Below are 17871 nucleotides of genomic sequence, written 5' to 3'. Positions count from 1 at the left end.
AGAGCTGAAAGCTTCGTTCGTGCCCGTTCTCGAAAGCGCAGCCACTTGAATCTGTTTTTATGTCTATCTGGCTCTCTCTTCCGGAGATCAGTGCGCGGTGACGCGCACACAGTCCGCTCGTGCACGGTCCCAGAAGTTCGTGAAGCAAAATGGCGGAAATCGAGGATGTTACGTTAGACGGCAAACCGCTTCATTCGCTTCGTGTGGCGGATTTAAAAGCCGCCCTGGAGCAAAGAGGGCTCGCCAAAAGTGGACAGAAAAATGCACTTATTAAACGACTGAAAGGGGTGAGTTTGGTCAAAGGGCGGGCTTAAACCGTGCTCTTGCTGTCAAGTTGAGCAGGAGACGAGAGCGACAGACAGGCCAAGTATCGCTGCTTCGAGAGCGGGAATGCTCACCGCGTGCGTGTGTATAGTTTGAATCGTTTACCGCGACGCACGGCAATTATTTTGCATTATTTGTGCAGTTATATCACGCAATTTAAATAATACAGCAGTAGTGGCGTTTTCTAAACAGTCTGGGTCATGACAAGCCGAGGTCTCAGAGTTGACGTCGTGCCCGCGCGTCGTGTGTTTGTAGTGGGGCGCGCGCGCTTGTCAGTCTCGTGTGATGGATGCGCGTTTGACACTTGCACAACAGTTATAAACAAACATGGTAGAAATAACCAGTAGTTTCTACAGAAGCCAAATGCAATTACAAATGATACGGTACTCGCGCTCGTTAATCAAGTTTGGGCATTTCCTGTGGGCTATTCTATGTAAATCGCTCAACTAATTTGGTTTTGAATGCCGAGTTTAAGGGGGTCGGAGTATTTCACACCTCCTTCAATTGTTCAAAATCGCATTCACGTGAGAGACTTTCTTTCAGTGCCTATTTTTCATCGACGGTTAGCATAACGACCGGTAAACTGTCAGATTAACGGAGTCATCTGCGAAGTATGTGTTAATATAGTGAATGTGAAAGGCTAAAGCCACTCCCAACTCTAATATAAACACTTCATTCAGCGACGCTTCTTCACACTCTCTCTTGTATCAAGCCGCTAGTCATGTTGTGCTGGTCGGGTAAGTGAGATATTTTCGAAGTTCTCGGACCTTTTCTTTATACGAACAATGTTTAATAGGTTTGTATCGCGAGAAACATGCTTGTTTATGAAAAATACTGTAAATTTATTAACTGGGTTTGATGTGCATTGCTATATCTGTATTTTAAATGTGCATCATCTGCTGTGTTTTTAAAGGCTCTTATGTTGGAGAATCTCCAACGAACATCTACCCATCAGATTGGTCTTCAGCCCAACTCTCAGGTAAGAAAGACATTAACTCTTCTTTCTTTTTTTCCCCTCATTTGCGTGATTTAGAGATTGTAGAATTATAGTTTTATGTTTAAAAATATTTCAGTATTCTATAAAGCTTACTGTAGTGATGCATTAATTTCTAGTTCTTTTAAATTATCAACATGGTTTAAAACTTGTTGCACACAACCTATTGCACATAATTCATTACATGCTCTCTGACTGATAGATGTTACTTTTTAGTAAATAAAAGGGATTTTAGTATGTTGTGTGTTTTTTGTTTTTTTTGTTTTTTTTTAAGGAATGCAAATTTACCTGTAGTGAACTTAGGTTTATATATGATTATCCATATAACTTTTTTAAATGTTAAAATACAAAATTGTATTATGGAATTAGTGAGACTTTCTTCAGGGCATCAGATAAATTATTAATTTTAAGCATAAATTAGGCACACAAATATGTCATTTATAGCATCTGAACATCTATTACATGATTACCGCAAGTTTGTCATGCTTATTGGCTTCAAGAATTGTAAATGGGGTGACCTTGACTGGAGTGTGCTTTCTGTGTATGTATCAGATTGGAGAGGAGATGAGTCAGAACAGCTTTATAAAGCAGTACCTGGCCAAACAGCAGGAGCTCCTGCGACAGAGACTGGAGAGAGAAGCCCGGGAGGCCACTGAGGCAGATGGTAAGCAGACTCACATGTACATATACACGCAGGTTATAACACTGACTCGAGTACACCATCTGTGCAGGGAATCTTAACATACAGTGATGCATAATGTTTGAAGTCTCGTACGCTAATTTAGTGTTTCCAGTGATGAGCCAGCCATGCTAATACTGATGCACCAGTCTGTCTGGGTGTAAGTGAGTTAACTTGTCTTCTCACACTTGCAGTGTGCTCTGAGGAAATTTTAGGTGGTTTCCAATGCCCATCCAACAGTTGTATTTTTTGTTTGCTTATTAGATTACATTTTTAACCTGTGCACAAAGGATTTCATAGGAGCATTGACTTTCTCCTGAGCTTATGTTTTCAATTTTCAGACACTTTAGGTTGTACACATTTTTTCACCTTCAAAAAACTCTATGTATGACCTTTGCAATGTGCTGCTTTCAGAGACACAGAGTCCTGCTGGTCCTGAGGAGGATGAACACATGCCAACCAAAGATAGCACTTCCTTTCTACCAGAGAAAGTAAGCACACACAGTCTTTGCATAATACTGGCTTAAATGTTTGCACAAAGTGAAGTTTTATTTGATGTAATACAGTTGTGCCCTTTATCAGATTTATTTAATCAGCAAATAAACATTTGATTTGTGACTAGTAATATATTATAGATTAGGGAGCTTTCCGAAACACATTACGTGCTGTCACATCATTGCTTCTCTGTGCAAGCAGTCAGAATTCACAGAGCATATATGCAATCGGGTAGAAGCGGTAGAGAGTTTCCAATGATGAGCTTGCCATGCTAATACTGATGCACCAGAGTTTGATTGTGTCACTCTGGGTGCAAGTGAGTTCAACTAAACTTCTCACACTTGCAGTGTGCTCTGAGGAAATACTAGTCAATTTTCATGGACTGGCAACCAACCATACTCTGATTGCTTACTAGATTGCATTACATTATCACTACTGAATAAATAATTAGAAATTGCATGTCTAGGAACATCTGCTCAGTTTTCATGTATGTGTTTGATCTTTCATTTATATTGTTTTCCAGCATCACATCGTTCACTCTCTTCTGTCTGCAACCCAGGCAGGTGGAGGAGGGTTGCCACAGGACCCTGGGTTATTGGGATCACACAGGTTGGATACAGGCCCTGTTCCAGTGTCTCAAGAGTCATCTGACACTAAAGCTGGGAGGATCTGGCATCCTTCTTTCCTTCCCGGCCACGAGGAGGTCGCAACACCCTCTCCTCCACGTGCAGTTGCCTCTTTGTCTGTGCGTGTGGTTGGACAACCTGAGCGTCAAGGCTTGCCTCTCATGATGCCCCGTGCCCAAGAGAGAGAGGGAACGGCCCCGGTAGAAGCAGGTCCTGCCCATTCAGTGTTGCAGCTCAGCCGTTCCGCGAGGGCTGCAGCTTGTGCTAAAGTTGATAGCGATGACAATGATGAGGATGATGATGACAGTGATGACGATGATGAATGGGGTCCTACCTCACATGGGAAAAAGAACATCCGGGCTGCTCCTGTACACACACCACCAGCTGCAGCCCCCCAACGATCCCGCAGAAAGCTTCAGCCACCACAGCACATCCCTCCCCAGCCTCAACCAGTCCACCAGCCACCTCTGCAGCTCCGTCAACCTACTCCTCCCCCATCTCCACCTCCAGAGCTGTCTTTCCCACTACCTGACACTCCCAAACAGAGCCCACGTGACCAAGATGATCCAGCAGGCCTAGCAGAAGGTGCTGCTCCAGAGGCAGACGCGGTCTCTCCTCCATCCCTCAAAAGACAGGAGTCCAGCTCCAGTTCTAGATCCAGCAGCCCAGAACCCCCATCCACACGCAGACCTGGTCCACTTAGCCTGCTGGTCCGCAAAATGGAATCAGAGGGCGTGTTTGGTGGTGCACAGAAGGCAGGGATGGAGGGAGAAGGAGAGATGGAAGTTGAAGAGCAGGAGGATGGTGACGCAGAAGTGCAAGACTCCGCTCAGCAGCTTCTCGGGTCTGAGGTGTCTGTGTCAGTACCCACTGCTCAACAAGATGCTCAAGACTCTGAGTTGAAGGAGGAGAGAGATAAGCAAAAAAGAAGTGAGGAAAAAGAAAATGAGAACGTGGATGAGACTTCTGCACCATTCCATTTGACGTCACCCACCACTTTCTCAACTAGAAGGCTGCACATTTTCTCAGCGGTCCCACCACCTGATTCATTTACATCATCCTCCAAACCTGAGCAGGTGTCAGTGCTCTCATCAGTGCCGAAGTGCTCTGAAGATGTTACTATGGAGGCAGAGGCCTCTACAACGACACCTGAATCAAAACGCAAGGAAGACAAAGTGAAAGTTCTAGAGAAAGACCCACCTGAACTGTCAACTAAACCAGCAGAAGAAAGTGAAAAGTCTCTAAAATCGCCACATTCTACATCTGAAGAAGGAGAAATGGATGAAACGAGAGACCGTGCACGGAGAGAGAAGGGTCGTGAAAGACGCTTGTCAACACCAAGTCAGTCATCCTCATCTGACACAGATTCAGAATCATCATCCTCTCATTCTTCAAGCTCTCCTTCACAGGATAAATCCAGCCAAAAGAAGGTGCGTAAGTGGCTTATCCACATATCAGACCTACGCATTTTAATTCTGCTGGTTACTTCTGCTTTGCTGTGTTCTGATGATGATTCTGCCATGCTAATACTGATGCACCAGTCTGACTGGGTGTACATGAGTTCAGCTCAGCTTCTCACACTGGTAGTGTGATCTGAGGACAAACACAGAGAGAGTAAAAAGTACACAATGCGATGAATTTAATGTTAATATGAATTTTGATGAAATTGTCTTTCTTTACTTCAACCAGAATGAGAAAGAAAACAGAAGAGATGATGTTGAAGGAAAAAAGGCTCAATCTTCAAGGTCAGTAAAGTCTTTCATACGCAGTTACTTGCTTATGAGTTGTAAATAAAATAGAATATAGTTAAAATGAATTCTTAGACAGAATATATTTTCTCTTTTTATCCTTTAAGTTCTTTATAGCCTTATTTGTTCTGTTAATCTGCTTTTTAGGGAAATAATTGAATGTCTTTCTGTTCCTATTATATCTGTTTTTGAAGTACATAGGTAATGTAATGCAAAAAAAAAAAAAAACTCCATGCTTTCGATGATCATGCAAAACCAGGAAAATATGTTTTTATGAGGAATGTTTTTCTTTATATGCTCTCTACATGTAATGTTTTTAATTAATTTCAAATGACTGGAAAATTCACAGAAATTCATTGGTCAAAATGTGGGATGCTTGCCATTCAAGTCACACATTTCAGTGAAACTGTCTTTCACACCTCATTGATTTTCATAACCATCGTCTCCCCTTTGCCATCCATGGAATAACAGAAATTTGTCTAAATGCAGGACCACCCAACAAGTGTGAGCTCAGAAATGCACGAGCTAAAATTCTGCCGTCTGTTGTCATGCATAGTTTAGCGAGATTGCCCATTTGGCCTCATTCAGTGCCTCTCACCAGGACATCCAGCAGATGGAAGTCCCTCTTGGTCTTTTTCTCTTTATTCTTATTTAGTGACATGTAGTGGAAATAATGCTATATCAGGTAATGTTAAAAATGCAGTGAAGAGAGCCATGAGATTTTATGATACACTTACTGACTAATCATTATTGTTGTGCACAGATTGGTGACAGAATTGCTACGTCTTTTATCTTTTTCTTTATACCTGTGGCCCGACTAGGGCATAGGCCACTATCAAGTTTTCTCCAGCAGTCTTGGTCCTACATAATTATAACACAATTCTGATAAATATTTAGAAATTAAACCAACATCATCCTAATAAAATTCTCCTTATTTTATATACTAGAAATGTTTTTATATCCCAGGGTTTGTACAACAAGATTTCTGAAGTGACGCTAGAAAGTTGGAACAAAATAATTTTCTGTACTTCTGCGTAAATTCGATCTACATTGTGATCAGTTCTGGAAGTCATGTGACCAAATAAAGAGGCCCTGATAAAACAAATAAATGGATATATAATGCATTAAATAAAGTGATCTGAGAGTGAAAAATATTTGAACTTTGCTTTCAGTATCTGGAGTAACGCACTTTTACCAGCAGAACAGTAACACAAATGTTTCCAGTAAATGCAGATCAGTCTTCATCAGTTTGGAGGACATTTGGCCAGTTCCTCCATACAATACTGCTTAACTATGTGATGTGCTTCCTTGTGTGGATTACTTAAATGGTTTCCATTTTAACCCAGCATGGTGGATGTCAAACCTGTTAGAAAAATACCTTCTTTTCCAGCCAGACAATCATCAGTTTTGGTCAGTAAAAAAGTTGAATATGCAAACATTTGTGTATTATTTGTTTAACTGGATCAATATGTACTTGCATGAAGAGCTGATCACAATTATTGTAAATGTATGCAGAAATAAGACAGTTCTCAAGGGGATACATTAACCCCAAAATTAATATTTTCATCATTTACTCACTCTCATGTCATTCCAAACCTGTATGTTTTTTTTCTTCTTCTTGTGGAACATAAAAGAAAATACTTTAAGATTTTTTTTTTTTTTGAACATACAATAAACTGGTTACCAACATTTTTCAGAATGTCGTTTTTGTGTTCTGTATTTAAGTTTGGAACCACATGAGGGTGAGAAAATGACAAAGTATGTAGTATGTGAAAATAAATAATTTTTGGTTTTGGTATAACACTAAACCTTTAGCCTAAGAGTTCACGAACTTGATCCTTATTTTATTTGTAAGAAACCTTCAGCAGTCGGAAATTATCATCTCATTTTAGCGGAAGGTAAACATTTAAAACCCGGTCCACGTAATTGTTAATTTGACTGTTTGGATTATGGAATATGAAGGCGGTTGTATTTTTAATCAGGCGTTCTGTACGACAGCCTATCAACCGGCGTGGCCTTGGAGGAGGGGTCCTGCTTGTACTTCTCATACTTCCCCCAGCGCTGCTCAATATGGCTGCTCTGTGAGCGCCGCCGTGACTATACCGACGCATTGCACAAGAGAAAAAAAAAAGCACAGCCTTGCAGCGCGTCCGCTTCTCACATTTCTTCCTACGCATCCGTGACCGGCAGAACCGGTATTGAATCGGCCGTCGCGGTCCCGGTTACAGCCTGACATTATGCTGTCGGATGGCAACAAAAACGGGTAAGGGTTGAGAGAGGGAGAGGTGGCTTCTAGAAATACCCTCCAGCGCTGGGTAGGCACATCGTTTAGGTGATAGACGTTTACACTATGAGCTTAATCGATCGAGCGATTGTGTTTGTACGGTTGTAAGACTGTATTGTCTTCAGTTAAATGTGAAACAGAACCGTTTTATTTCATTTTAGATACTGTCTCGAAATCGCAGATCCAGAGGGCTTTTAGTTGTCTTAAAACCCAGTGAGCTGCCTACCTAGACAGCATTTTTTTGGCGTAATAACGAGCGAATGGAATCAAACGACGCATAAGATGCCCAAAAATGATTTTTCTTTGGGTATATCAATAGATTTTGAAACGCAGGCGTTTTGGTCTTGATGTTGGGGGAAGGGGATCTTGTCTGCCACTTGGGTTCATTAAGGATGTGGGCAATTCCCTGGCATTTTTAATCATGAGAGATGTGTGTAGTGTTAAATTAGTAATGGAGATACCGGTGTCCACGATGAAAAGGATTGCAACATCTCATCTTATGAATAAAACAATGTTAACTCAGCTTGCATTTCACCTAAGCCCATTTAACAGTGTAACAATTTATGTAAGCAGTTCGGCGTAGTAAACCTGTTACTTAATGCTGAAATTAATAGTGTGGTAAGGAAACACTAAGAATGATCATGTGCTAAAAATGTTGAAAGTTTTGTGATCCAAATGATAGGTTGCGTGGTCTGCATAGATTGGTGTCTTGGGCTTTAACTGTTTTCTTTAAAGGAAAGCAAATCTTAAGAATGGTATTCATATGCTAGGCATTGAAAGTCCTTGAGGGGAAAGGGGATGTTCCCTAGTGAGCAATGGCATCAGTGATGGAAAATTGTGTTTTAATCTAAAGAAATCGCACTTTGAAATGTCAATCTGTATATGATTATTATTTGACGAAGTCAGTCCGAATACATTATTCTTCATTAACTGTTACAAAGTGTCTTAATGCACGGAAAATGAACTCTGAGGCCACTGTAGTTCAGTTTAAAGCTGTCTTTCAGGTTTTCCTCTTGGTGTTTGCCAGCTTTGCATTCATGTGTAAATGTTAAGTATTCTATGCGCTTGGCTTTTTTGTCCATGGGGGATCTGGCTACCCGTCCCCCTTCCCCTCAGCATGTGTTGACTGCTTTAATACAAAGAGAAAGCCTTGTGCTCTGAGAAGCCAGAGGCAGTCTTTCCCTCCTCAGAGCAAATGGCATTAGGGCTGTTGTGTCTCAAGAGACCACGGTGTCAAGGTGTGCTTCACAGGTGTGTGTTTATGTGAGAGAGAGGCTTTGGTTATCTGTTGAACGGTGAATTCGATTGAATCACCTGTAGGTTACGGGGATGTCAGGAGCCAGTCAATCTGTTCCCCTGCCAGCGCTTTGTTTGCCATGGCTTAAATTTGTTACATCAAAAGTGTTGCTTACAATTCAGACAAGTCTGTTATACGTGTTTAAACAGTTTTGTTATTGTGAGAGCTGATGGTTGGTTATGAAGGTCATAGGATGTGCACTACATTTTCATAGGTTTGGGCTTGATCAGGTGATTGATTTTATTATATTTGTTATAAAGAAGTTTAAATAACTTGAGTAATAATGTTAAAATATTTTAAAATGTCACTTATTCCTATGATTGAACAGCTGAATTTTCAGCAGCCATGACTCCAGTCTTCAGTGTCACATGATCCTTTAGAGATCATTCTGATATGCTGATTTAGTGCTCAATAAAACTTTATTATCAATGTTGAAAACTGTGCTAGTTTATTTGGTGGAACGCTCAAGGGCCACAAAGCAGAACCTATGTAATTCCAAGAGGCCATTTGCTTGATTTTTATTGTAACCTTTGAGTTATTATAGACTGTGATGCATTGAAACAGCATGCTTGGCATACGATGATACATTATTAACATGCTGAGATGTGTATATATTATTCTACATATCTGTGGTATTGTGATTCATAAATGCACTGCATTTATATTCCCGTCTTTAATCTTCACAGTTTTGTTACCTCTCTAGCTGTACAATTCAGTTATGTCTCAATGTAACAGGTAGGAATTATTTTGTGTGTTTTTAAATGTGTATCCGGTCCTTGATTGATGACAGTCAGCCAAGGCCTGTGTACACATTTAAAAGGATACACATGTATTTGTTTTCCCTCTCAATGTTTTCAAGTTTTATTACCATGGCATATATTATCTTGTTTATGTATGTATGTGTGATGCTGGTAGTGAGAGTCATTTAGCCAGGCAGTTATTTATAGGTAGAGTGACCCAGATCAACCAGCCTCAGCCACCTTACCCCTCACTCTCTTTCTGTCTCCCTTTCTCTTGTTCGCTGACTCTTTCCCTAGGGAGGTAAAGCAGGAAGCTCTCTCTGAGCCTGCAGGCCAAGTTGCCATGGAACTGGAGGGCCGCTCTCACTCAGAGAGTGCTATGCAACAGCCTGACCACCAGGGGGCAGATTCCAGCGACACCCGCCCAGAGGAGGTAAGAAGGCCCACAGAACGAAGAACCAGTGGAAACTATAACCCTGAAATATGGGGAGGCGTGACTGAAGTTCGTAAGGCAGTTCTAGCTGAACCTTTTGGAGTCAAAGTGATTTCACGTTTTTTGTCTTTCCTTAGATTCAATGTAGGATTGGATCAGGGGCGTCATGCACTCATTATTTTTGAGGGGGCACGAGTGTTGTGGTCGTGGTCGTCATATCACACACAATAGCCACAACAGCACTTAAGTTATATTGATTTTTTTTTTCCTTTTTCGAAACATTCCCAAATGCATTAACTATATCATGAAATATCTTGATTCTCACCTTTATAGATTGTTAGTTGATCTAGTGGGCGATGGTCAAAGTAACCTTATAATGTAATCTATTAACTATGCACAAAAACCTGTCTGTTTACCTAATTAACAGATACGGGTGTCATGCCATAACATATTTTAAATACGGCTGACTTTGTGTAATATGAATTTAACATTGAAAGTTAATGTGAATAAAAACATTGTAAGTTAGGCTACTAATCATAACACTTTCATTGTACAGAAAGAGATCAAAGAACGTTTTTACTGAGAGTTTAGTTCAAGCACTCCCAAAAACTCCCATTAAAATCACTGAAGCTGTTTATACTATGAAATGAATATATTACTTCCATATTCGTACACACATTTGCACTTTGTTGTTTCTGATGAGAGGATTCGCCAGAAAGTGAAGTGAAGAAAACACCGGCATTTTAGCGATGACTGACTAATCTGAACACCTCTGATTGGTCCTTGCATTCATAAGCTCAACAGCATCGTGTGTGATTGGTTATAATGCGCAGTGCTGTACAAACGCCTTTAGCTGAGCGCCAGCCAGCGAATGCAGATTTGAATTTAGCAGCTGATATGATGCACTGACCGATTTAATCACGCTAGTGTGATTGTATCAAATATAGAAAATATTATTCGGCTACTTTTTTTTCTTTTGGAAGCTGCATTCAAAATCCACTTGGCTCAGAAATCTGAGGGGGCACGTGCCCCCTCACTTTGAATGGGCATGACGCCTCTGGATTGGATGTTAAACTATTATTGCCATTATCCTCTTCTGTTTTTCCTTTTACTATGTAGCAGCAGTGTGTGGGGGATGTGGATGGCTAATAATGTGTGAAATTAGACACTGTTGAGGTCATTGTGTGTGAGCGAGGATGAATCAGTGCTAATTTTAAAAGTGCAGTTGAACACATTTAGATTTTATGCCTTTTTGTGTTAAACGTAAATCCTGTTGTAGCTTAAAAGATGTCAAGATGAGTTAAAATGGTCAGCTATTAATGATGTGATTTGAGATCAACGATTTTTATTTTAAGATATATTTTTAGCTGTGGTGCTTTAGATAAGTTTAGAGAGGCAACTGCTTTTCGGAAGTTCTCAGCCTAATAACCCTCCTTTGAGAAGTTGCGTCTCTAAAATCACCCCTTTATAAAACAATCCTTATTTTGTGCCATAAGTGTTTAGTTAAACTGAGCAGTGTGTATTTGAGTTGTAGTGAGCAGAATGATAGACTGGCAACATGTAGTTTGAGATGTAGGCTCTAGTCTCTCTCTGTCCTCTCTCTTTTTTCCAGCTATTTCCCTCTCTCTCTCTGCCACTCTGTCTCTCACTCTTATTCCCTTTCTCTTTATCTCTGGATCTGGTAGTTTGACTGTTTTGTGGTTTAAAATCCCATTGATTGCTTTGTTGTGAAGGTGCCCTCCCCTCTTCCATTGCTCATACTGGTACCTGCATACTGCCACCACCTCTTCTCCTCTACCACCTCCATCACCTGCCCCGCTATGCCCAAGCGTCTCGGCTGTACCTGAGCTAGGCCCCCAGAGTCGCCACTGCACACTTAGCCTGACGGAACCTGCCGGATCCTGCCGGATCATTGGCCACTGCCTCGTCATACAAAACTGATGTGGCCTCCTGATGGGACTGCTTAAGAGAAGCCAAAATAGCTGGTGATACGGGAGAGGCGTCAGTTGTGTTATGCAAAAGAAAGAGTGATGCTCACCAACAGAGACATTTTTCAAAGCGTTTACACTGGCCAAACACAAGCATCAGATGGACTTCTCCTGTCAGCATGATGGGAACACAGCTGTTTTGACGCCCCCTGCTATTTTTGCCCACACTTCAGTACTCGAATGAACTGATATCTGCAGAGACTCATTACACAGACATCTGCTGTTTCTCACATGCCTGTGGACTGATCTCAGTGAGTCGAACAATCTGCGATAATGGAGCGAGGCTTATGGACTCATTTACTACAAGCAGTTTTTCCTGCCATTTTTGGGTCTCATCAGTTTATCAACAGCCATGCTTTTTTATTCAAAGGACTTGTCTTGAAACTTGCAATGCAAATGGACTTTATGGAATATTTCAAAGAACTTTGTTCCAGGCTGATTGAGGAGGGAAAAACCTTCCTGTCTTTGCTGTTATTCACCAAAATTGCCAGATGAACTTGTGGACGGCATCAGAGTGAGACCCTAAACCCTCTTTACCTGCACATCACGGGTGTTTTTGTGGCACGCTGTGTGTACAAAGGACTTGATGGCGATGATAAAATGCTGTGACAGATTATTACCAGAATTTTGGCTTGTCAAACATCATGTGCTTCTTGTTGGTTCATAGTGTGGATGCTATCTCCCCAGCCAGAGTGGACTCGGGGAGTTTTTTGCCACAGACTTCTGTTGCTTCCTGAACATTCAACAAAAACTTCAAAGACTTTTTCAAAGACCATTTGAATCACAATTCCCACCACAAGAGCCAAAAACAGCTATTGAAACAAAAAGTGCAGTTCCTGTCAGCCGGCCAATCAGCACACTCAATTGTGATCGTATCTCGCCCTCACTCCTCAGCCTCCTCTGATTGGACCTTTGTTGCCTAGATACAGTGCACACTGCTGTGCGGTTGGGCCATAGCCAAGCCAGAGAGGAATCAGGTGTCAATGGTACCAGGAAAACCCTTTTTCCCAAGATGTATTTGTTTTTTAAATTACTTAAAGTGGAAAGAAGGTTTTTTGCTTTGTTAACGATGAGGTTAGAGGGTGTTAGTAATCCTGTATTTTACAGCACATATGGGAAAGTAGGGAATTTGGTCAAGCATGTGTTAGCCGAAGTCATGTTAAAGTAAAAACTAAAGCAATAGCAAATATAAGGGACTTTAAAATTCAGAAAGTTTATAATATTGATGGGATTCTCAAAGCCTCTGTTTGGCAATGCAACTGTACATTATTGGTGTAACTGATAGCTGTGCATCTGTTCTTCCCCCTCTCCTTTCTCTCATTCCCCTCCTTTTCCCAATGTCTCTTTTGTCTGTTGTGTCTGTCTCTTCCTCCACACATCCACTGGGATCTTGTTTCTCCTCCTTTCTGTTTCATTTCAGAGCTCCGCTGTAAAATCGTTTGCTGCCCGCAAAATCTCCCTGAGCAGTAAGTATCTTCAAAATATTACTTTTTTGACCTGTTGTCCACTGACAGGTTGCTGCAGCCCATTCTGCGTGTTTCCTCCGAAGCAAGGAAAAATATTTAAACCTGTTGATCTGGATTGTTAACCAGTAAATAGGGTAGGATGCTGTCCTCACCAAGTAGTTTTTAAAGTGAAAACAACAACTCTGGCTAGAGTGTAAAATGAATTAAATTCCACCAAAATCGATCCATCCCATTATGTAGCTTCTACAATTAAAGCAGTGCATTGCAACAATGTGATGTGCATATTGTTGAAATAAACCCTGCTCCAATTACATTAAAGCATGCTCTTCTATGCTTGAAGCTGAATTATTTTCCAGTACCGTTCCAGTAATAAAAAAAAGTGGTTACAAGGTCAATTAGGAATTATATGCTTTGCAATGTTCTTTTAACATTTACAGCTGGATCTGTTTCTAGGTTTTGCAATTTGCTGATTTAATTTTCCTTGGCACTAGGTAAAACGGAGATTGCGTCATCTGAGGCAGAGCCTGTGGGTGGAGCCAGCAGGAAAAGAAGATGGGGTTCTAGTACAGCAGTCACTGCCAAGAAGCCGTCAATCAGCATCACCACTGAATCGCTGAAGGTAAATTATCTAAGACCGCTCCCACATTACCTTAACAGATACATGATGAATCACTACATGTTTTTGACAGCCCGCCTGCCTGCTTGAATAAATTCAGTGTTACAGGTTCAGGAATGCACTATTCTTAAGTTTAATTTAATGTTGTAACTATATGGACATTGTATAGTATGGACATAATTGATTACTAAATTTTAATGGTCAGTTGTATGTTTAATAGTACTGCGCAAGAATATTTTACCTAACTTGGCACATTTACTTAACAACAAAACCTTTTTTCCACAGACGCTAATTCCAGACATCAAGCCCCTACAGGAGGCGGTGGTCGAGCTACACCCAGATGAGGGGCGTCTCTCTGGAGATGAGGACTCATCTGGGCCTCGTGAGCGAGAGGAACCGGAGGAGGATCAGGGCCTCAAGATCAGACGCACAGTGACACAGGTGAGCACGACAAAGGCTTGTGACTGGTAGCTGACAAAACAAATAATAAAGGGATAGTTCACTCAACATTTAGACACTTACTCACTCTCAAGTTGTTTCAGACCTGTATGAATTTATTTCTTCTGCTTAAAACAAAAGAAGATAGTTTGAAGAATGTTGGTAACCAAACAGTTCTTGGTCCTGATTGTCTTCCGTAGTATTTTTTTTTTTTTTCGATACTATGGAAGTCAGTGGAGACCAGCAACTGTTTGGATATCCAGGTTCTTTAAAATATAATCTTTTATGTTTAACAAAAGAAAGAACTCTTACTGGTTTGTTTACTGTACTGGGTGAGTAAAACATGGGCTAATTTTCATCTTTGGGAGAACTATAAAATTTGTTATTCAGTCATTTAAAAAAAAATTTAAATGCCTTATTGGATTAGGAATGAATCTTTTTGTAGAAAAGCATTTTGTCATCATCATTTGAAGTTCATGGTTTGCCTCTGCTATTCAGTGAACTTTTTTTGTATCTCTAAACCTTGGTTCAGATTGTCCCATCTGATGGACACGAGAATGGACAGAAAGAAATGAAGGAAGAGGAGGAGGAGGATGATGAAGAAGAGCAGAAGTGGACTAAAGGAGAGACAGAAAAACAAAGGAAACAGGAGAACTCCCCTGATGTTTCAGTGGAAATGCAGGAGGGCGAGGCCAAAAAAGGTGACCGTTCATGATATCATGCTGGTTGCATTTAAAGTAATCTTAACATTTAAAAAAAATATATTTTTTAAATTGGATTAAAATTGTGGTGTTTTTTTCTCTCACAGTCACTCCCAATGATTCTTTGGTGCGACGCTCCATCAGTCAGCAAAAATCAGGCGTGTCCATAACTATTGATGACCCTATACGAACGGGTCGCCAGCTCTCTCCTCCTCGTGGAAAAACGTCAAACATCATACACGTCTGCAACCTGGTAAGCACTAGTTTACATTGCTCATTTCACTACTCACTGTAATGTAGGGATTTAAGTTGTATCTAAAATAATTTGATCATATGAATATTGCTGCTGACCTGTTTTGTGTTTTTTAGATTGAGTCTGGAGGTTTTGTTGCTCTTTTGACCCCTTATTTGAACTGTTTCTCTGTAGGTGCGACCTTTCACATTAGGGCAGCTGAAGGAGTTGTTAAATCGGACGGGTACATTGGTGGAGGAGGGTTTCTGGATCGATAAGATCAAATCTCACTGCTATGTCACAGTAAGTTGTTATTATTATTATTATTATGTATTTTATTATTTATATTTTCATTGCACTAAAGTTCAAAAGTTTGGAATCGGTAAGATTTTTTGAAAGAAATTAACCCTTTTTTTTTTTCAGCAAGGACACAATAAAATGAACAAAAATGACTTAAATGAATTATTGAAAATAGTGACTGCTGAAAATTCAGCTTTGCCATTACAGGAATCAATTAAATTGCTTTTTAAATTAAATTTAAGTGGAAATTTTGTGGTATTTCGCAATTAAGATATTTTTTGTGTATGTGTGACTTAATGCAGTTTTGGTGAGCATAAGAGGCTTTAATTAAAAAATCTTATTGACCACAAACTATTCAGCAGCACTGTATTTTATTTATTCTGTATTGTTTATTCTTGTGATATCTCATAATTCATGAGTGATAATACTTAATGCCTTTAGTTTTGTTTTTTTTAACCCACAATCTGTCATGTTCTCTCTCAGTACTCCACAGTAGAGGAAGCTGTGGCCACTCGAGAAGCACTGCATGGTGTGAAATGGCCCACAAGTAATCCCAAAGTACTACGTGTGGATTTTTGCGAGCAGGATGAGGTCTGAACAGTTTGCCTCTATCTGTTTCTCTGCCGTTCCTGTCATCATTTAGTTATTCTCATCTTCTCATATGATGATCAAACTTTTCACCCCTCTCATTTTGTTGTATTTTGTTCTGTCTCCAGTTGGACTTCCATAAAGGTCTCATCTCCAGTGACCGTGCAGGTGAAGGTCATGACCCTCACGCCTCAGGAGCCTCAGCCCGCCCTGCCGCCCATCACCCACTCCCACCTGCAAACCACGAGAAAGAGAAGGAGCGAGAAAGAGAGCGCGACGGAGGAGCTGCAGCCGTGAGAGACCAGTGGGCAGAGAGGGAAAGAGCGATGGAGAGGAGAGAGAGGACTCGTTCTGAGCGGGAGTGGGACCGGGATAAAGTCAAGGACTTTGGGAAGGATGACCGAGACAAAACAAGGAGGTCACGATCACGGGACCGAAGACGCAGAGAGAGAGGCAAGAGCAAAGAGAAGAAAACAGAGAAGAAAGGTGAGGAAAACTACATGTGATGCGTTGAATGACATCACATGTTCTTCTATTTTGGCATAATTTGACATCGTCTCCCTCTTTGATTTCCAGATAAACCAGAAGAGCCTCCTGTAAAACTTCTTGATGACCTGTTCCACAAAACTAAAGCAGCTCCCTGTATATACTGGTTACCCCTCACAGAAGAACAGGTCAGCATGACTTCCTCTAAATCCCGCAGACCCCTTTTTTTTTTTTTTCTCCTTAATTTAAGTCTTCACTTTTTTCCCAGGCGACACAAAGAGCTCTGGAGCGTGCTGAGCGCATAAAGGAGCGAGAGAAGAGGAGGAAGGAACTCCAGGAGGAAGAGGACAAAAAACAAGAAGAACGGAGAGAGCGAGCAAAAGGCCGTGACAGAGAGGGAGGGAACGCAGGAGGAGCAGGTGTTGTGAGACGTTCAACTGAGGGAGAGAGAGACAGAGGGAAGGAAAGAGAGAGAGAGAGGGACAGGGAGGCAGAAAAGAGGAGAGACGGCCACAGAGGCCGTGGTAGCGACTCCAAAACTGCAGGTGGCAGCAGACGCTCACAGAGCCGTAGCAACACCTCCAGAGACAGACGACACTGAGGGAGCGAGTGGATGTGTGTGAGAGAGAGAGAGGGGTTTGTAAGATCAGAGTCGTCAGCATGATGACAGCTCCAAGGATGATGAATGCCTGATGGATCACCTAAAAAATGAGCGATTTGTCATCTGTTCACCCTCATGTCATAACTGACTCAAAGGTTTCAGCTTTTTCGTCCATACAATGAGGTTGAAACAACACTGGTTCTCATTGACCTTATTTGTATTGGTGAAAAAAATGTTTATCTGAAAAAAGCAATATTTACCTGTTGCTTGATCCATTTCATAGAAGAAACAACATGAGGGTGAATAAATGAACACTTTGGTTTCGAGTGAACTGTCCCTTTAACATTTCTTCTTCCTAGTAATGTCATCAGCGATTCATTGCTGTGCACATCTGCACACGTCAGTCACTCACCAATGTTTTAGATCAAACTGTCAAACTTTTTTTGTGTGTCTTCCCATAAATCTCAAATGAAACGGGACTGAACATAATGAAGGGACTGTTAAATGTTTATTTTCAAAGATGAAAATCTTACGGATATGTGTGTGTATTGGTGTGCTGTCTAAAGCTCACAAACACCAAAGTCAAAGAAACTATATAAATCATATTTTCCTTCTCTCCACCCTGGAGTCTTCATGTTTTATTTACAGTTTAACTAGTGCCACTTCCAGGCTAGTGGGTCATTAATTCAGTGTAATTATGGGGCTTGACATTTTTTGGCTTTCAAATATTTTATATATTGTGTTTTCCTTTTATCCACTGTATCCAGATTCAATTTAATATATTTCCAAATTGTTAAATCAAGTCCCCTATCCAGATGTTTGGCCACTGTTGTGA

General features: G+C 40.9%; 1 protein-coding gene and 3 non-coding genes across 5 annotated transcripts; all 4 read left to right on the top strand.

Annotated features, from left to right (window-relative positions):
* Positions 1–117: 117 nt before the first annotated feature.
* acin1b (apoptotic chromatin condensation inducer 1b) lies at positions 118–17864 on the top strand. Of its 2 annotated transcripts, none has more exons than XM_058782399.1 (17): positions 118–287; positions 1238–1303; positions 1871–1982; positions 2412–2488; positions 3052–4548; positions 4808–4863; positions 9485–9620; positions 13029–13074; positions 13566–13693; positions 13976–14131; positions 14661–14829; positions 14937–15082; positions 15257–15364; positions 15845–15952; positions 16078–16435; positions 16526–16623; positions 16704–17864. In XM_058782399.1, exons 1-17 carry the CDS (start codon positions 150–152, stop codon positions 17034–17036), a joined length of 3732 nt encoding a protein of 1243 aa, XP_058638382.1. In that variant the 5' UTR covers positions 118–149; the 3' UTR covers positions 17037–17864. The 2 variants fall into 2 exon arrangements, with proteins under 2 accessions (XP_058638382.1, XP_058638381.1); XM_058782398.1 differs by having other exon boundaries at positions 3016–4548.
* Positions 2107–2206, top strand: LOC131545101 (small nucleolar RNA U6-53/MBII-28). The gene has a single exon (XR_009272338.1). It is a non-coding gene; the product is annotated as a small nucleolar RNA U6-53/MBII-28 (small nucleolar RNA).
* On the top strand, positions 2742–2854 carry LOC131545100 (small nucleolar RNA U6-53/MBII-28). Its single transcript, XR_009272337.1, has one exon. It is a non-coding gene; the product is annotated as a small nucleolar RNA U6-53/MBII-28 (small nucleolar RNA).
* Positions 4620–4720, top strand: LOC131545102 (small nucleolar RNA U6-53/MBII-28). Its single transcript, XR_009272339.1, has one exon. It is a non-coding gene; the product is annotated as a small nucleolar RNA U6-53/MBII-28 (small nucleolar RNA).
* Positions 17865–17871: the final 7 nt, after the last annotated feature.

This window comes from Onychostoma macrolepis, chromosome 07 (genome assembly GCF_012432095.1).
Source record: "Onychostoma macrolepis isolate SWU-2019 chromosome 07, ASM1243209v1, whole genome shotgun sequence".
Classification (NCBI taxonomy): Eukaryota; Metazoa; Chordata; class Actinopteri; order Cypriniformes; family Cyprinidae; genus Onychostoma; species Onychostoma macrolepis.
The sequence above is the reverse complement of the archived record's forward strand: the minus strand, read 5'-3'. Positions and strand labels throughout refer to the sequence as shown.

Bases quoted from the DNA above. Each gene is read 5' to 3' on its own strand.
- acin1b (XM_058782398.1), top strand. From the start codon at position 150: ATGGCGGAAATCGAGGATGTTACGTTAGACGGCAAACCGCTTCATTCG. The intron at 288-1,237 runs GTGAGTTTGGTC...GTGTTTTTAAAG, and splicing joins TTATTAAACGACTGAAAGGG to GCTCTTATGTTGGAGAATCT. The intron at 4,864-9,484 runs GTCAGTAAAGTC...CTCTTTCCCTAG, and splicing joins AAAAAGGCTCAATCTTCAAG to GGAGGTAAAGCAGGAAGCTC.